General features: G+C 42.3%; 1 protein-coding gene across 3 annotated transcripts in view; it reads right to left on the bottom strand.

Annotated features, from left to right (window-relative positions):
• The window catches only part of mocos (molybdenum cofactor sulfurase), a 318,270-nt gene that overhangs the window by 95,821 nt on the left and 204,247 nt on the right, over window positions 1-18,202 (bottom strand). For all 3 annotated transcript variants that reach the window (XM_078538658.1, XM_078538660.1, XM_078538659.1), the window contains one exon: window positions 4,359-4,521. In XM_078538658.1, the coding sequence (XP_078394784.1) occupies window positions 4,359-4,521 (163 nt within the window). The remainder of the gene's footprint in view (window positions 1-4,358; window positions 4,522-18,202) is intronic.

Raw genomic sequence — 18,202 nt, 5'->3', positions numbered from 1 at the left:
GGTAACCAATGGTCACAGATTTAAAGCAATTGGCAAAAGAACTGCAGAAGAAATGAGGAGGAATATTTTCACACACTGGGCTTTAAGGTCTCTAACACACTCTGAAAGGGTGGTGGAACTTTCAAATGGTAACTGAACATGTACTTGAAGAGAACTAATTTGCAGGTTATAGGGAGAAGCTGGGGTGTGGGACTAAATTGTGTAAGGAACATATCTTTTTATTTCTGTTGGGCTGTGGATTAAAATTACTATGGCTGCTGTTTGAAGGACATGTCTGCTGGAACAATATGAGGGATATATACAATGTTACTGTCCTGGAATAGAGTGTGCCATGAAGGATAGGATGGTGCTGAGGAGGAGGCTGGTCTAACAGGGAACTGCCTGGCAACAACATTTTAATTGGCTCCTGACCAGGTGACCAGGGTTGGTGTAAGAGCAGTGCAGCAGAATAGCTTCTAGACTGAAAGGGAAAAGACCTAAAACCTCTGCCTCCTGCGTGTGTAAGATTCCAATAATTCTACAATAACAGCTAGCTGGCTTTTTCTCCTCATATCTCTTTAACCTGCTGTCTCTCTGTAAACCCCTGTCAAGAGGCAAAGGGGAAAATCACTGTTAGAGATATTGAAAGGCAAGTGCTCAACCAGTGAACTAAAGACTGAAAGTACTGAAAGACCACCTTGTGTCATTAACAACGAACTGAAAGGAATTTGGAAGACATTGATCAAAATCAACCCATTGAATCCCATACTCTGGAATTAATGATATGAACTGTTCTATCCCATCCTTGAAATCCATGTATTTGTGTGTCCTATGTGTCTTATATATGTTTGCGTAGGGATTTAAGAAGGGGTAGAGTTTAGGTTATAGAGCTAGAAGTAAGCAGTTCATATTTCCTTCTTTTGCCACTGGTTAAAGACAATTTGTTTAATAAACAGTTATTTACTTAAGTTTACAAACCTGGTGCTCGTATTCTGTTAACCGAAATTAAACAATTAAGTGGGTTGATCAAACTTTTTCAAATTTGTCGCAGCTCGGGGAGCAGTGGGGCTTAATATTGCAGCGCACTATCCCCAGTGAGCCGTGGCAATTGGACAGCTGTTTGAAAGATATGCCGAAACACCTTCTTCTGTGCCGCAAGATTCCATGATTCTATTCTATGAATGCTGCTCCATCTATACATTCTGTCAAATACACACTATAGTCATTAGTCTTCTTTCTATTCTTCATTGACTACATTCCCAGGGTGTTTCCCAAAGATAGTATCATTTAAGTGGCTTACTAATGTTACAATCCCTGTAGAGGCTGATAACTTTTAAAAAGAAATTCAAGCTTCAAGTGAATGACTGAAAGGATCATACGACAGGATTTCAAATTTTAAAACTTTTACTGTAGCAAACAAACTAAAAGCAACACTAACTAAACAGTATTTCAGTAAGCAACTTCTACTGCAAACTACAGAAAATATCTCCCATTTAACTTTTAACAACAACCGAAAATCCCCCTGCCAAGGTTATACATTACTCTGTCCCTTAAGCGAACACTTAATTCTGCAGGGGCTAGTCCAGAGCTATTCTCAGCTCCTTATCCCTTTGCAGGCAGATAACTTTTACTCCCCAAACTTACTTTCACAGTGAGAGATGAATTGGAGATTCCTCCCTCTAGCCAAAGCTAGGCAAATCTTCCAGCTTTGTTTAAACCCTCACGTACTTGGTACCTTCAATCTGAGTGTGAGGTCCCACTCGCATCCTGCTTGGTGAACAATAAAGACTTGTTGCCTCAATCACTCTGTTCTCTCTCTCTCTCTCTCTCACATATTCGGATTCTTGCAGGCTAACCCTGTCTGTGAGGTTCCATGATACTTTTAGGAAAACCTGCAACTGGATCCTACAAAGGCTTCTTGTGGATTCTTACCCTCTTGAAGCCCAACTCCATGGCTGTGTGAATCACATGGGCCTTGTATCCAGGTAGAAATTCTACTTAGCTATCTTTTAGGCCCCCAACTTCATTCAATCTTGGAATTAAATAGTTTAAAGCATGGCCACTCACAAAACATGATATTATTAATACCTCCCTGGGACTTGGAGACTGACAGACAGCTGCTCTAGTCATTGTTTACATGTGCGAATATCTTGCACTTTCTTCCCAGTAAAACAACCTGGGCCCCCACTTTTACCTTTAACAACCAAGCCACCCAGGCTTGTTGTCAGGCAGAATTCAGAACAGGTCTCACGACCCCCATCATTCCTCCATTTTACTCTAAATTAAAGAAACAGTTCCAAAACATAACAATCTTACAAGCTTCGTATTTGTAACACTAATGAATTGGTCCAGCTGACTTGTTCAAACATATTGGTCTATGTTGCAGAATGTTAGTGCTGGAGACACAATATTATTCATCTCCCGATGACAACTATTTTACACATTCTGTTCTATTAAAATTGAAAGAACAGAACTACATTGCCAGGCTGTGGCAAATATAGCAATCTTTAATTTGAATAGGTTACAGACAGAGAAAAAATGTGCATAGAGAACTTGGACTTAGCACACTTGGCTGAGGATTGGAAACTCTTAAGAGGGAGCAGCTCTTAAAATACTGTAGCTTTTCATAAAAGGGGAAGCTGGGATGGCTGCAGAAAAGTGAATTTTTCAAAAATTCATTCATGGGATGTGGGTGTCGCTGGCTGGGCCAGCATTTATTGCCCATGAGAAGATGGTGGTGAGCTGCCTTCTTGAACCGCTGCAGTCCATATAGTGTAGGTAAAGCCACGGTACTATTAGGGAGGGAGTTCCAGAAATGGCGATATGTTTCCAAATCAGGATGGTGAGTGGATTATAATTATTCTCGATAATCACAGGTTCAAACATGTAGATAACAATGTTTCCTTTGATGTTGACCATCTGGATGTCCAGTGGCAATTAGTGTGGACTGCATTGGAAACGGGATCTGCTGGGTCTAGGAACTGAGTGCATAACTTGTTTTCTCTATCTCATTTAGATAAAGGATGTAATTGAGCGGTGCACATTTGGCCATAGCCATGAGGACAGAAGAAGTCTGAGCACACCCCAGGCCTTCAAAGCTCTAGCAGCATTAAAGGGGAAAGCATAGTTAAAATGCCATGGAAAAACCAAAAAGACTTTTGTTTTATGGTAAATGGGCAGTTTATTACTTGGACACATTCTGATGAAGAATGTTGAGTTTTTTATTTAATATGTGCCAGAACTGTGATTTATATGTTGGCAGCCTTTACATTTATTTAAAACGTCTGTCCCCTGTGAATGGGTGTGTGGAGTTGAGTTATGGTTGGAATGGCAGCAGCATCCAAGCAGCAATTCAGATACATCTGCACTCTGCTTGGGCGGGTTCGTTGCTGGAAAGAGGGTAGAATTATTATGCAAACAATAAGCTGAGGAACAGTGAAAACAAGTGCTTCCAGGTTAGGAAAAGGTGCTGGTTTGACTTTGAGGTTTCTTTTTATTGAGATGAAACAGATGTACGGTCAGGAAGGGATATCTTGCTCTCTAGTAGGAAAACACAGCAAAAATAAAACCTGCAAAAATTAGCATAAGATGTTTGGTGAGCTGTGAAAAAAGGGTTGCTCCTCTGAGGTTGTGATGAAGCTCTAGAAATGGGTTGTTCTCTCATTGGCAGGTTGGTGATGGAGCAGGAGTGCAACTTAACAATTATGAATTCATCACAAACACACGTGAATAACCTTCGAAGGCTCTCATTTATTATGCCATCGAGGTTTGGAGTGGTAATACCATTCCTGAAATGTTCACTACCACTGTGAGAGAAATACAGTTCTATGAAAAAGTATTCTATTCTCCACTGCTGATATCAGTTATTTTGAGCACAAAAATTTAAAGGAAGGGAAAAAAAAAGAAAGACTATCATCCATATAAAGCCTTTCATGGCTGCTGGACATACTCATGTGCTTTAAAGTCAATGAAGTCCTTTTTGAAGAGTGGTCACTGATATAATGTAGGAAATGGGGCAGCCAATTTGCACACAGCAAGCTCCTACAAACAGCGCTGTTATAATTACCAGATAATCTGTTTTTTTGTGATGATCGAGGGATAAATATTGGCCAAGGTATCAGGGATAACTCCCCGCTCTTCTTCAAAATAGTGCCATGGAATCTTTTACATCCACTTGAGAGACACCTCTTAAGAGTGCAGCACCCTCTCAGCACTGGAGTATCAACCTTGACTTTTGTGTTCAAATCCAAAAGAAAAGCAGGAAAAGTCTAAGTAAATGAGCGAGCTGGAGCCTTTAACTTGCTTTTTCTAATAAAATTTTCTTATGTCTATAACCATTTTTGAGATTAATGCCTCTAAGACCTGATGGCTTTGCTAACCTTCTGCATTGATGGTCATGATCCCCTGGTCCAGGTCAATATGTGGACAAATCAAACAAAGTCTGGGTTCCTGCTTTTGGCTAAGACAGACGCCATTTTGGTTGACGATCATCCAGTTACGGTCATATAGTAAGCCATGCTTTCCAATGGGCCACTTCTTAACCTGTAAAGCAATAAAATAGGACACAATAGTAAAGTATGGGTGAATCTTGCACACTGTAAACAACACACTAAGAAATCATGGTATTTGCATCAAAGCAGAACTGATTCTTACTTATACATTATCCTTTGTGGAAAAAGAAACTGCTCTGTAATTTCATATTAAGTCACCTACAACTTCGTTTTGAAAAAGATTCTTGGGATGTAGGCAGTTTTGGTAAATCTGGCATTTATTGCCCTTTCCTAGTTGGCAACTGAGTGACTTACTAGGCTACTTCAGAGAGCAGTTAAGAGTCAACCACACTAGTGATGGACTTTATTCATATCGGCAAGAGTGGGTAAGGATGGCAGATTTACTTACCTAAAGGACATTAGTGACATCAATTGGGCTTTTACAATGCTCCTGTAACTTCATGGTCCCTTTCACCAATAACAGCTTCTTATTTAACTTGCTCCTCTTTTACAAGAAATTCAGATGTCAACAGAAGTTATCTTACTCATTCCTCATACCATTCATGGCCCACACACATCTTCAAAGGGCTTGAAATCAATATACTAACTAGCCATCTGACAAATGATCACTTTTTAACATGCAGGATAGATTACATGATGGCCACGTCATTGTCGCCAATAACCTTCTAGTTTGGAAAATGCAGCAGTGCAGTGAGGGCTGCTGTAGCTATTCAGTGGTAATTGTGTTGACCGTGAACCTGCAGGTGATTCTTTGCTAGCCTGCAACAAGATGTAGCCAAAAAAGTCATTGGATGTCAGAGGTGGGACTTGTGGGGGGGAGGGATGGAGGTGATTGCGACTAACACAAAGGTTAGGATCTTCCCGATCCTGCGGGCCCACTTGTAAACGAAACTGGGAGGAAATTCAGATATCCTGGTGTCGGGTCAGCACGCTGACAGCAAATGCAGTGTCAGGACCTAGAAATTTTTAAAGGAGACAAGATTCCACCCAGATTGTGCCATTCCTGTGCTGCCAATTGTTTGATGGAGTCTTTATAGTTCTGCAATTAGTTCTGTGAAAACCCAGCTCTTGTGGAACAAGTTCCCACTGGAATGCCAATGCCTGCAGATCAGGTTTGATGATATAATGTCAGGTGGAGAGAACCTGAAACAAAAACAGGAAATGCTGGAAAAACTCAGCAGGTCTGACAGCATCTGTGGAGAGAGAAACAGAGTTAATGTTTCAAGTCCATATAACTCTTCTTTAGAGAGAACCTAACTCTGGTACATACCTGCTGATTTACCTGGTGCCTTCCTTCACTTTCACCAATTCAACCATGAAATACTGTTATTATGGTAGTTGAAGGTTAATGCCCAATATTACTATTAATTTGATCACCATGAGCTAGTCACCTAAATGCCTTAGCATAGTGGATGTCCTAAGCCAAAATATTGAATTTTGGGAAATTTCAATTATGGCAAAGCGGGTCTTTTTTTAAATATAAGAACAAAAAACTGCGGAAGCTGGAAGTCCGAAACAAAAACAAAAATACCTGGAAAAGCTCAGCAGGTCTGACAGCATCTGAGGAGAGGAATGCAGTTAATGTTTCGAGTCCGTATGACTCTTCACCCCCACTCTTCCGCGATTCCTCTGACACCTTACATCATATCAACAATTTCCAGTTCCCTGGCCCCAACCGCCTCCTCTTCACCATGGACGTCCAATCCCTCTACACCTCCATCCCCCACCGGGATGGTCTGAGGGCTCTCCGCTTCTTCCTCGAACAGAGGCCTGAACAATCTCCATCCACCACTACTCTCCTCCATCTGGCTGAACTTGTTCTCTCACTGAACAATTTCTCCTTAAACTCCTTCACTTCCTCCAAATAAAAGGTGTGGCTATGGGTACCTGCATGGACCCCAGTTATGCCTGTCTCTTTATGGGGTATGTGGAACATTCCTTGTTCCAGTCCTACTCCGGCCCCCTCCCAAAACTCTTTCTCTGGTACTTTCTGGTCTCTTTCTGCTGCTTCATGCTCTCGTCTGGACCTGGAAAAATTTATTAATTTTGCTTCCAATTTCCACCCCTCCATCATTTTCACATGATTCATCTCTGACACTTCCCTTCCCTTCCTTGACCTCTCTGTCTCAATTTCTGGTGATAGACTGTCCACCAATATTTATTACAAGCCTACCGGGTCTTTTTTTTATTCATTTGCTGGATGTGGGCGTCATTGGGTAGGCCAGCATTTATTGCCCATCTCTAGTTGCTCTTGAGGAGGTGGTGGTGAGCTGCCTTCTTGAACTGCTGCAGTCCCTATGGTGTAGGTACACCCACAGTGCTGTTAGGGAGGGAGTTCCAGGATTTTGACCCAGTGATAGTGAAGGAACGACAATATATTTCCAAGTCAGGGTGGTGAATGGCTTGGAGGGGAACGTCCAGGTGGTGGTGTTCCCATGTGTCTGCTACCCTTGACCTTCCAGATGGTAGCAGTCGTCGGTTTGGAAGGTACTGCCTAAGGAATCTTGGTGAGTTTAGTAGTAAGGGAATTTCACTCTGATATGGGAAGCATTGAGCTATTACTTTAAAATATTCTTTGAAGGTTTTGAAATTTACTCACTTTATGGCACTTATTAATATAACAAACATGTGTCATTTGCCCTGCGCATTTCTACATTTTTTCAGAACACAACAATCATTCTGAACATTCAGATTCATTTATTTGAGGCTTCCATTCCAGGTTTCTATTCCAATCACTTCAAAACTGCTTTTAAATGGAATTATTTTATTGTTGTTACATCCCATAGACAACTTCAAAGCAGCTCTCTTTCAAAAACAGCTTTGATGATAAAAAACATACTAATTCAAAATGTCAGATCAAAAAATGTAGAAGGGAGCTTCACAGCTATCCTTTGATTCACAAAACCAAATCTCTAGCAAATACTGTTTTATTAGAAAAAGAGAAATGATAATGGAAGTGATTTCTAATTTAAACAAAATCTTATTCCACAAAGGACTTGGTCCTTCAGTGGGGACAGGCGCATGATTTTCTGCAGGGATTCTACAAATGGTTCATGGATCAAGCCATGGAATATGTGGGGTAATAGTGTAAATGTTCTTTGTGCAATTTATTTCAGTTTCCAAGAATCTACCATCAAAGTTACATCAGATGATTAGTATAAATCCCAAGAAAATTCAACCCCAGCAGATCACCAGCATTGATTTTGAGCTTGTAATAACAGATCAAAAATTCCAGCAGTGGAGCTTGGTCATCCATTGGTAGAACATTGAACCTTGCAGTGGGGAAACACTTCGACCGATGTTCAACTTGTGTTATACCAATGATACAGTCCCTTATTTATTCTTTTGCAATGGTGGATTGTTTGGAGAAGAGTAAGAATGGAGAAGTGAATAGTCAGTTGAAGGGTGGGGGGGCTGCGGAGAAGGAACAAATTCAACAACATGCACTTCTATAGCACCTTTGATGGAGAAAAGGCATTTTACGGAGTTAAATTCAAAAAGAAAGGACACTGAGCCACAGCAGGTGTGTTAGAAGGAGTGACAAAAGCTTCACCAAAAAAGTAGATTGTGGATGGTTTTGAGGAAGGAGAGGGAGAGAGGTTAGGAGCATGGGTCCTATGCAGCAGAAGGCAAGGCCATCAATAGTGGGAGAAGCGGAGCATACATATGAGATCAAAATCAGAAGAATGAAATTTGGGGGGAATAAAGGGCTGGATGAGTTCACAGAGATAGGGAGGACAGAGGCCATGAAAAGATTTAAATATGAGAATGAACATTTTAAAGGAAACGTGTTGTGGTTTGAGAGCTATCATCACTCAGTGATGACAGGGGTGTGGATGAGCAGGACTTGGTGCAAGATGGGACATGGTTAATGCCCAATTAATTAATTAATGCCCAATCTCTTTTGTTTATTTATGCCTCTGTGAAGTACCATAGGACATTTGTATACATTTCATATTGAGTCTATCACACTACATGAATGCAAATAAAAAGAAAAATTTTAAAACCAATTAGATGTTGTTATGAAACAGTAGGCTTTTTTTTTGTTTTCCCACTGAATATTCTCCTTAGGTTCGGTATTACTGACTATGCTCAAAGGCAGATATCGTAAACTTTATTAGTTGGAGTGTGCACTTTCCTGCTAATGTCTAGGTGAGCCAAAATCCAAAGGTCAAATGAGAACCCTTGTCACAATATTGGAACACATCACACGCTGCCACATGAAGTAGACTTCAAAAGGCAGAAAAGTATCCATTCTATCATACCATATTTCAGATTATGGGCTGGGTTTTCATCATAGAGGTGAGTAGTGGGAGTCAAGAGGTTTCACAGTTAAGCCACCACCCCCCACCCGAGGAGAAAGTGCAAGCAAAGATGGGATTTTTGTCTGGGGGTGGGGGTGGGGTGGGCTAACTGGAGTCAAGGCCCGCTCGTCGACGCGTAAAATGACACAGGGATACATCGTGCGTGCGTCCCGAAGTCACCCTGCGTCATTTAGATTTGTAGTTCAGCCTATTAAGGCCATTAAAAAACTAATTAATCTGATTGATGGACTTGCCCGTCCAACCTTAAGGCTGGCGGGCAGGCCGGGAGCCCAGGCGGGCCTCGGAAAAAGCACGAAACCTCACTCACAGGCGGGATGAGGTTTCATGAGGGTATTTAAAGTATTATTAAAAGTTTCAATAACAGTTATGGACATGTCCCAACTCCTGTGACAGTGTCACGTGAGGGGATATGGCAGGGAATTTTTTGAAAAACCTTCATTTAAAGTTTCAAATCGGAGGCGATCTCCCTGAGGCAGCAATTTGCCTCAGGGAGATTTGTGCGCTCTTTTGCATGCGCCAAAGTGCGTACTCCTGCTGAGGGAATCCCCACCCCCCCTGCCCACACAGGGAGCGCAAAACGCATAGGGTCTTAAATGGTCTGAGCATGCAAAATAGCGGTGCCTCTCCCCCAACCGGCAGCGCCGATCAGAAGGCCACCTGCCCACAGCCGCTTCCACGCTTCCCCGCCCCCTCCCCCCCTCCCCCCCACCCCCCCACCAAAGGGGGGAAATGTTGCCCAGAAAGTTAAGAATAAATTACTCACTTTTATAAAAAAGCTTTTCACACACCCTATTGTTACTCTAGGATTCATTGATTCTGTATAGAATATATTTTTTTTAATTTGCTCATGCGATGTGGGCATTGCTGGCTAGGCCAGCATTTATTGCCATCCCTAATTTCCCTGTTCAGAGGGCATTTAAGAGTCAACCACATTGCTGTGGGTCTAAAGTCACATGTAGGCCAGACCAGGTAAGGACAGCAGGTTTCCTTTCCTAAAGGGCATTACTGAACCAGATGGGTTTTTAATGATAATCAGCAACTATTTCATGGCCATCATCAGGCTTTTAATTCCAGGATTTTTATTGAATTCAAATTTCACCATCTGCCGTGGTGGGATTCGAACCCGGGTCCCCAGAGGATTACCCTGGGTCTCTGGGAGGCTAGTCCAGTGGCAATATATTGGATGAATGGGCATGGAAATGCCATAGCTTGGCATGGAGGGTATGAGAGGCCATGGGGGTGGGTAGAAGGCAATAGCTTGGCATGGGGGTACGAAGGGCCATGGGGTGGGTAGAAGGCAATAGCTTGGAATGGGGGGTATGAAGGGCCATGGGGTGGGTAGAAGGCAATAGCTTGGAATGGGGGGGCACGAGGGGGGGTGGGTAGAAGGCAATAGTTTGGCATGGGGGTACGAAGGGCCATGGGGTGGGTAGAAGGCAATAGCTTGGAATGGGGGGTACGAGGGGCCATGGGGGTGGGTAGAGGGGCATAGCTTGGTTTGGGTTTTGAAGGGCCATGAGGGGCTGGTAGAGGGTCATAGCTTGGAATGGAGGGCATGGGTAAGACCTTTTCAACTTAACTTTCAACGGTTCCCTCATCCAGACTGGTTCACAACACTGCTGAGGGGCTGTGAAGCACAGGTTCTTGAAATGTTGGCCTGACTCTATGAAAATTGCAGGGGACTAGGAGACGCCTATCCCCACTATGGAGCCAACCAGGTCGGGAGTGCAGGGTTCGGGCTTGTGGCCCACACCAGCCCACACCCCTAACCCGCATTGGTGAGAATTGGGAGCGTCAGGAATGGGGTTGGGACTCCCAGAATCGGGTCCCAGCCGCCATTTTTTCACCTCCATGGAGTCTCCTCGACTCCGTGAAAATCTTGACCTGTAAATCAACAGACACATTTACTACATATTAAACAGGTAAAGGAACAACATCTAATACAAGTCAACAAGTATACAATACATCTTCCCTTCACCCCCCCCGGCAGCATTCCGTAGGGATCGTTCCCTCCGGGACACCCTGGTCCACTCCTCTATCACCCCCTACTCCTCAACCCCCAGCTATGGCACCTCCCCATGCCCACGCAGAAGATGCAACACTTGCCCCTTCACTTCCTCTCTCCTCACCGTCCAAGGGCCCAAACACTCCTTTCAAGTGAAGCAGCATTTCACTTGCATTTCCCCTAACTTAGTCTACTGCATTTGTTGCTCCCAATGCGGTCTCCTCTACATTGGAGAGACCAAATGCAAACTGGGCGACCGCTTTGCAGAACACCTACGGTCTGTCCGCAAGAAAGACCCAAACCTCCCTGTCGTTTGCCATTTTAACACTCCACCCTGTTCTCTTGCCCACATGTCTGTCCTTGGCTTGCTGCATTGTTCCAGTGAAGCCCAATGCAAACTGGAGGAACAGCACCTCATCTTCCGACTAGGCACTTTACAGCCTTCCGGGCTGAATATTGAATTCAACAACTTTAGATCTTAAACTCCCCCTCCCCCCATCCCCACCCCGTTTCTCCCCCCTCCCTTTTTTTTTCAATAATTTGTATAGATTTTTCTTTTCCCACCTATTTCCATTATTTTTAAATCTACAACTAATGCTTTGTTAGTCTTTCCACCCCACCCCCACTAGAGCTGTACCTTGAGTATCCTGCCATCCATTCTTAATTAGCACTTTTCTTAGATAATATCACCACCTTCAACACCTCTTTGATCCTTTTGTCTGTGACATCTTTTGATTATCTGCTCCTACCACTGCTTGCTTATCCCCACAACCACCCCACCCTCAACTTCTCTCTCCCCCCGCCCCCCATCTTAGACCAGCTTATATTTCACCTCTCTCCTAACTATACTTCAGTTCTGCCGAAGGGTCATGAGGACTCGAAACGTCAACTGTTTTCTTCTCCACCGATGCTGCCAGACCTGCTCAGTTTTTCCAGGTAATTCTGTTTTTGTTTTGGATTTCCAGCATCCGCAGTAGCTTTTAGCTTTTTGTTTTTATCTAATACAAGTAGTATTCACAGTAACTACAAATATCACAATTCTCCTCAAAATGTCAAAACAATTCCTCATCATAACACTGATCCTGAAACATGGCCACTATATCTTAATATGGTACCACTGAGGCCTTCAGTTTGCACTGTTGCTGCTGGCTTTAAACTGAAAGGGTAGCTGAGCACAGGTGGCAGAATATAAGCTCACAATGGGAAACGTCTGCTGACAGAGCTATCAAAGGGACTAAGAATCTTGGTCTTGTCCATCTCAGAGTTACATCACTTCTTCACCCCAGGTATTGCTATCACTCAAATCTATTATTTTAAAAAGATGTCAATCATATGGGATACTTCAATTGGCATGACTCCTTCACAGGAAACACTTGAACAATGTGTTTTTACAGGAAATTAATATTTATCCAGAGAGCTTCAAGGAATGACACTCTGGATTGAAAGAGGCTAAGGCTCTACTTTTAGGAGGCATTAGCACATTTAGCTACCCTTTGTTTCACAGGAACAGCCTACAGGCACAAATTGATAGCTCCGGCATATCAGTATGTAATGTGTATTTTCAGCACAGCGATAAGCCAGCTGGCAGCACTTCGTTTTAACCAAATGTACAATGAACTCAAAAGAAAGAAATAAAATATTATGCCATCGACAGTCAGGCAGAGGAAGAACAGCCATATAGTAAATAGAGGGGGAAATCAGTGGTGGTGGGTGATGTTGGTGGTGAATAAATTAAGACTTATTCAAGAGGTGTTGGTAAACTAACATAACTTAACTTTTCAGCTAATTGAACTCAACACTAATATATCAATACAATGGGGAGGCATTAGCTTTTGTAATAGTGAATATCTGGTCCTACAGATTTAGGACTTGACCTGACTTGACAAGGACCTGAGACTTGACATCAGTAGGATTAATTCCTCTGTAGTTCATGTAAATTTGCTAAGATGAAGTGCTTTCTTCACGGTACCTTATGATTGAAACGTTGTTGTATTTGAGTCATATGGTAAAAATTTTATAGCAATTTCCAGAAAAATGTTTCTGCAGATCTGGAGACATTTTGTCACAGATTAGGTGCATTTGCAACATACAACATAACAATTGTAGGATCATCAAACTTATTTTATTCGTGACTGACAGATCAAAGACATAAACCTGCTTTCCATCAGCTATTACAGGTCAGAATAACAGAATAGTGAATATGCCAGGCAGTTATTCAGTGAATTGATGGACCTTCTGTCAAATTAGCTAATTTGACTGATGACTACAATAGCAATAAAATTTAGAAGATGACAATCAAGGGATATTCACATGATTTATAAATGGTCTAAAATATACCAATCCATCAAATGACATTTTGATGATATATTGGGGCTAAATTCAAAAATACCTGAAAACGGGCAATAGGTAATTCGCCAACACCTTTATTCTTTATTCATTTATGGGGTGTGGGCGTTGCTGACTAGGCCAGCATTTATCACCCATCCCTAATTGCCCTTGAGAAGGTGGAGGTGAGCTGCCTTCTTGAATCGCTGCAGTCCATGTAGTGTAGGTACAGCCACAGTGCTGTTAGGGAGCAAGTTCCAGGATTTTGACCCTGTGCCAGTGAAGGAATGGTGATACATTTCCAAGTCAGGTTGGTGAGTGGATTGGAGGGAAACTTCCAGGTGGTGGTGTTCCCATGTGTCTGCTGCCCTTGTCCTTCTACACGGTAGTAGTCGTGGGTTTGGAAGGTGTTGTCTAAGGCTTCTGCTTCAGTATCTGAGGATTCACGAATAGTACCGAACATTGTGCAATCATCAGCGAACATCCCCACATCTGACCTTATGGAAAGACCACAAGATGTAGGTGCAGAAGAAGGCCATTCGGCCCATTGAGTGTGCTCCACCATTCAATGAGACCATGGCTGACCTGACAATCCTCAACCCCACTTTCCTGCCTTTTCCCCATAACCCTTGATTCTCTTAATATGATGGTCACTGATGAAGCAGCTGAGGATGTTTGGGTAGAGGACACTACCCTGGGGAACTCCTGCAGTGATGTCCTGGAACTGAGATGATTGACCTCCAACAACCACAACCATCTTCCTTTGTGTTAGGTATAACTCCAACCAGCTCAGAGTTTTCCCCCTATTCCCATTGACTCCAGTTTTGCTAGGGCTCTTTGATGCCACATTTGGTCAAATGCAGCTTTGATGTCAAGGGCTGTCACTCTCACCTCACCTCTGGAGTTCAGCTGTTTTGTCCATGTTTGAAATTAGCCTGTTGACTGCAAAGCAGACAGCACTCCAAATTTGTCCTGCCTGCTACTTTAAATCATTGCAGCATCCATCCATCACTAAATGTGTCATTCACTGGCTGGAAGCCTTAGCAGGGCTCCAATATTGTGAGTCTGCAATGCTTAAACTGTGGTGCATTGTGGCTGGAGCTGACAGCTGTGCAAGAGTGAATCTGACCTCAAAAACATTGAACAATGGCAGAGCATGGGTGAGAACTGAACTCCACGGTTTTCAGATGTTGCACTGGAGGCCTTAGTAGAGGAGGTGGAAAGGAGAGATATCCTATGTCTGGAGCAGGTGCAGGAGGCTCTCTAGGCGCATGCTCAGGAGGCAATGGGAACAGATATCTGTGGAGGTCAATGCTAGGAATCAAGCCCCAAGGGCCTGGATGCAGTGTTGCAAGAAGTTCAATCATCTCACTCGGTGGTCAGTGTCAGTAAATGCATCTTCAAACCACAAAGTGCTACTTGCCTCAGGTACTCAATTCCATCCTCACATGCCACAATCTTATCCTTGTGCCTTTCAACTTTCAGATACCAAAGAACAGAAACCTGGCCAGGCAGTGGAGGAACAGCAAGAAGGCAGTGATGATGAAGACCTGTGCTCCAGCACCAGATGCACCTTAAGACAAGCTGTTACCGTAAAGTTACAACATTGGCCCATGTGAAAAATTGCCCTGTTCTGTCCACGAAAAGCAAGACAAATCCAATCCAGCCAATTACTGTCCAATCAGCCTACAGCAAAATAACAGAAGGTGTCATTGACAGTGCTATCAAGTGACACTCAGCAATAGCCTGTTCATTGATGCTCAGTTTGCATTCCACCAGGACCTCTCAGCTCCAGATTTCATCACAGCTTTGGTCCAAACATGGACAAAAGAGCTGAATTCAAGAGGTGACGTGATAGTGACTGCCCTTGACATCAAAGAAGCATCTGACTGAGTTGGCATCAAGGAGCCCAAACAACAGTAAAATCAGTGACCATCAGGGGGAAACTCTCCACCAATTGGAATCATACTTAGCACAAAGCAAAATGGTTGTGGTTTTTGGAGACCAATCATCACAGGCCCAGGACATCACTGCAGGAGTTCCTGAGAATAATGTGCTAGGTCCAACCATCTTCCGCTTCTTCATCAATGATCTTCCCTCTATTATAATATCAGAAGTGGGAATATTTGCAATTGATTGCACAATGTTCAGTACCATGTGCAACTCCTCAGCAGTTATTGCCCACATGCAGCAAGACCAATAACAATCAAGCGTGGGCTGATAAGTGTCAAGTAACATTTGTGCCACACAAGTGCTAGGCAATGATAATCTCCAACAAGAGAGAAGCTAACTTGATGTTCAACGACATTACCATCGCCGAATCCCCCATCAACAGCATTCTGAGGGTTACCATTGACCAGAAACTTAACTGCACCAGCCATATAAATACTGTGGCTACAACAACAGGCCAGAGGTAGGATTTCTGCAGCAAGTAGCTCACCTCATGACTTCCCAAAGCCTGTCTACCACCTGCAAAGCACAAGTCCAGAGTGTGATGGAATACTCTCCACCTGCCTGGAGGCGTGCAGCTCCAACAACACTCAAGATGTGTGTGTGTGTGTGTGTGTGCGTGTGCATGTGCGTGTGCGTGTGTGTGTAATTTTGATATTTCTTTTCCCCAGAAAGACTGTCGAATATCTAGGCTCAAAATGGCAGGAGACCGACAACATTGAATTACTACCTTAAGGTCATTGCTAAATATATGTTATATTGTTTATTTTTAAATGCTAACCTTCAAAATAAAAAACAATGTGCTGGGTAAACTGAACACAGCAAAAGTACTGTAGTACATTTGAAAGGACAATAAAGAGAATAGAGACATTAATGGAAGATAATTAGTCAGATTTCTTTATTTCTTTGCATGTTCTCCAATTGAAAATATTTTCTGATATTTGCTGTGCCCAGGCAATCCATTGTACCAGAGTATAGACTTGAAATAATCTCCCAAGCACCTGAAGGTATACAACATCACACAATGCCACAGACATTCAGCTCCTGCACCACTAAATGGGATTGCCAAGTTATCTTTTTCCGTGTTGGCAGCTATTACAAAATAAAGCTAAAATAATGGCCCGGATTTTGGACTAATAATAGAATTGAGGCCAACAGTACTCACCATTATTATGGAGTAAATATGGGTAGGAAATAGTTAAATAATGTAACCGGATAAACTTTTGGTTTACAGGGACTGTAAACTCAGTGTTAACTTCACTAACAAATTTAAGTTCACAATGGAACTCTGGATACATCTACAATAATACAATCATTTTAATATCAGAAAACTTTATACCATTGATATTTTCATATATTTATTTTGCTGGTGAGGATACACGCATGATGGTGCACTCTTGTGCCATTCAAAAAATTAGATAATAAGGGAGATTTTTCTCAAAGATTACTATGCCACTATGAATGACATACACAACAAAGCCCGAAAACACATTCTTAAACAAGTGTCACTGGAAAACATTGAACGTGGATTACTGCAATATATGTTATGACCCTACCCGTTATATATATAAAATGTTAAGTATAATGTAAATCCAGCAGAGGAAGACAAAAAAGATACTAAAAGCTGCAAATAGGGAATACAAAAAGAAATTTGTGAAGGAGATCAAGATGGGCCCAACACTTCTTATAATTATTTTAGAAGAAGGGTAGTCAGGGTAACATCCACTCTTTAAAAACAAACAGGGTAATATTGCAAGTGAAAATAAGAAATGGCAGGCTTAATTAGTTTGTGTCAGTCTTCATAGTAGAAGAGGATAACATGCCTGACATTCCAGGGAGATTAATAATTAATAATGAATCAGGGACTGAATTGGCTACAGTTAATGTAAACAAGAAAACAATACTAGAAAAAATAAATGCACTAAAGACTAACAAATGCCCAGGATCTGATGTTTCCTACCCAGGGTGTTAAATAAAGAAGATGAGGAAATTGCAGATTCTTTAGCCATAATCTTTCAAAACTCACTTGATTTAGAATTGCCCTTTTAAATGGGAAATTGGAAATGTGATTCTATTATTTCAGAAAGGTGAGAGAGAATAAATAATAATAAAAAAAAACAGTGAATTATTGACCTGTTAGTCTAACATTTCTTGTGGGAAAGTTATTGGAATCTATAATTAAGGACTAAGAGACAAAGGGTGGTAGAAGTGTGAAACTCACTCCTCCAAAGAGAAGCTAGCTCAATTAACAATTTTATATTGAAGGTTGATTTAGGTTTGCTAGCCAAGAGTATAAATGGATATGGAGCCAAGATGGGCAGCTGGAGTTCGGATACAAATCAGCAATGATCTTACTAAATGCAGCGAAAGGTTTTTTTTGTTCTTTCATGGGATGTGGGCGTCATTGGAAAGGTCAACATTTGTTGCGCACCCCTAGCTGCCCTTGAACTGGGTGGCTTGCTAGACCACTTCAGAGGGGAGTTAAGGGTCAACCACATTACTGTGAATCTGGAGTCACATGTAGGCCAGACCAGGTAAGGATGGCAGATTTCCTTCCCTAAAGGGCATTAGTGAACCAGATGGGTTTTTACAACAATCATGGCCACCATTACTGAGACCAGCCTCATATTCCAGCTTTATTAATTGAATTTAAATTCCATCAGCTGCCGTGGTGGGATTTAAACCCATGTCCCCAGAGCATTAATCTGGCCTCTGGATTACTATTTCAGTGTCATTACCACTACACAACCATCTTCCCCTGAAATGCTGAATGGCAGGAAATACTGGAAATACTCAGCGGGTTGCCGAACATCTAAGGAGAGAGAGAAACAGAGTTAACATTTCAGCTCCATGACCCAACGTCAGAACTGGAAGAACTTTGAAATATAACAGTTTTTAAGTAAGGCAGGGAAGGGGAGGAAAAACAAAGGGGAAGGTCTTAATAGGGTGGCAGGCTGAGCAATCAAATGGAAATGAAGATGCAAGGCAAAAGGAGATTGTAATAGGACAAGTAAAGAAACGTCCAGGCTGTAAAGTGCCTAGTTGAAAGATGAGGTGCTGTTCCTTGAGTTTACGTTGAGCTTCACTGGAGCAGTGTAGGATGGCGA

This window comes from Cetorhinus maximus, chromosome 3, assembly GCF_964194155.1.
Source record: "Cetorhinus maximus chromosome 3, sCetMax3.hap1.1, whole genome shotgun sequence".
In the NCBI taxonomy this organism is placed as follows: domain Eukaryota; kingdom Metazoa; phylum Chordata; class Chondrichthyes; order Lamniformes; family Cetorhinidae; genus Cetorhinus; species Cetorhinus maximus.
This window is presented reverse-complemented; position numbering and strand designations above follow the sequence as displayed.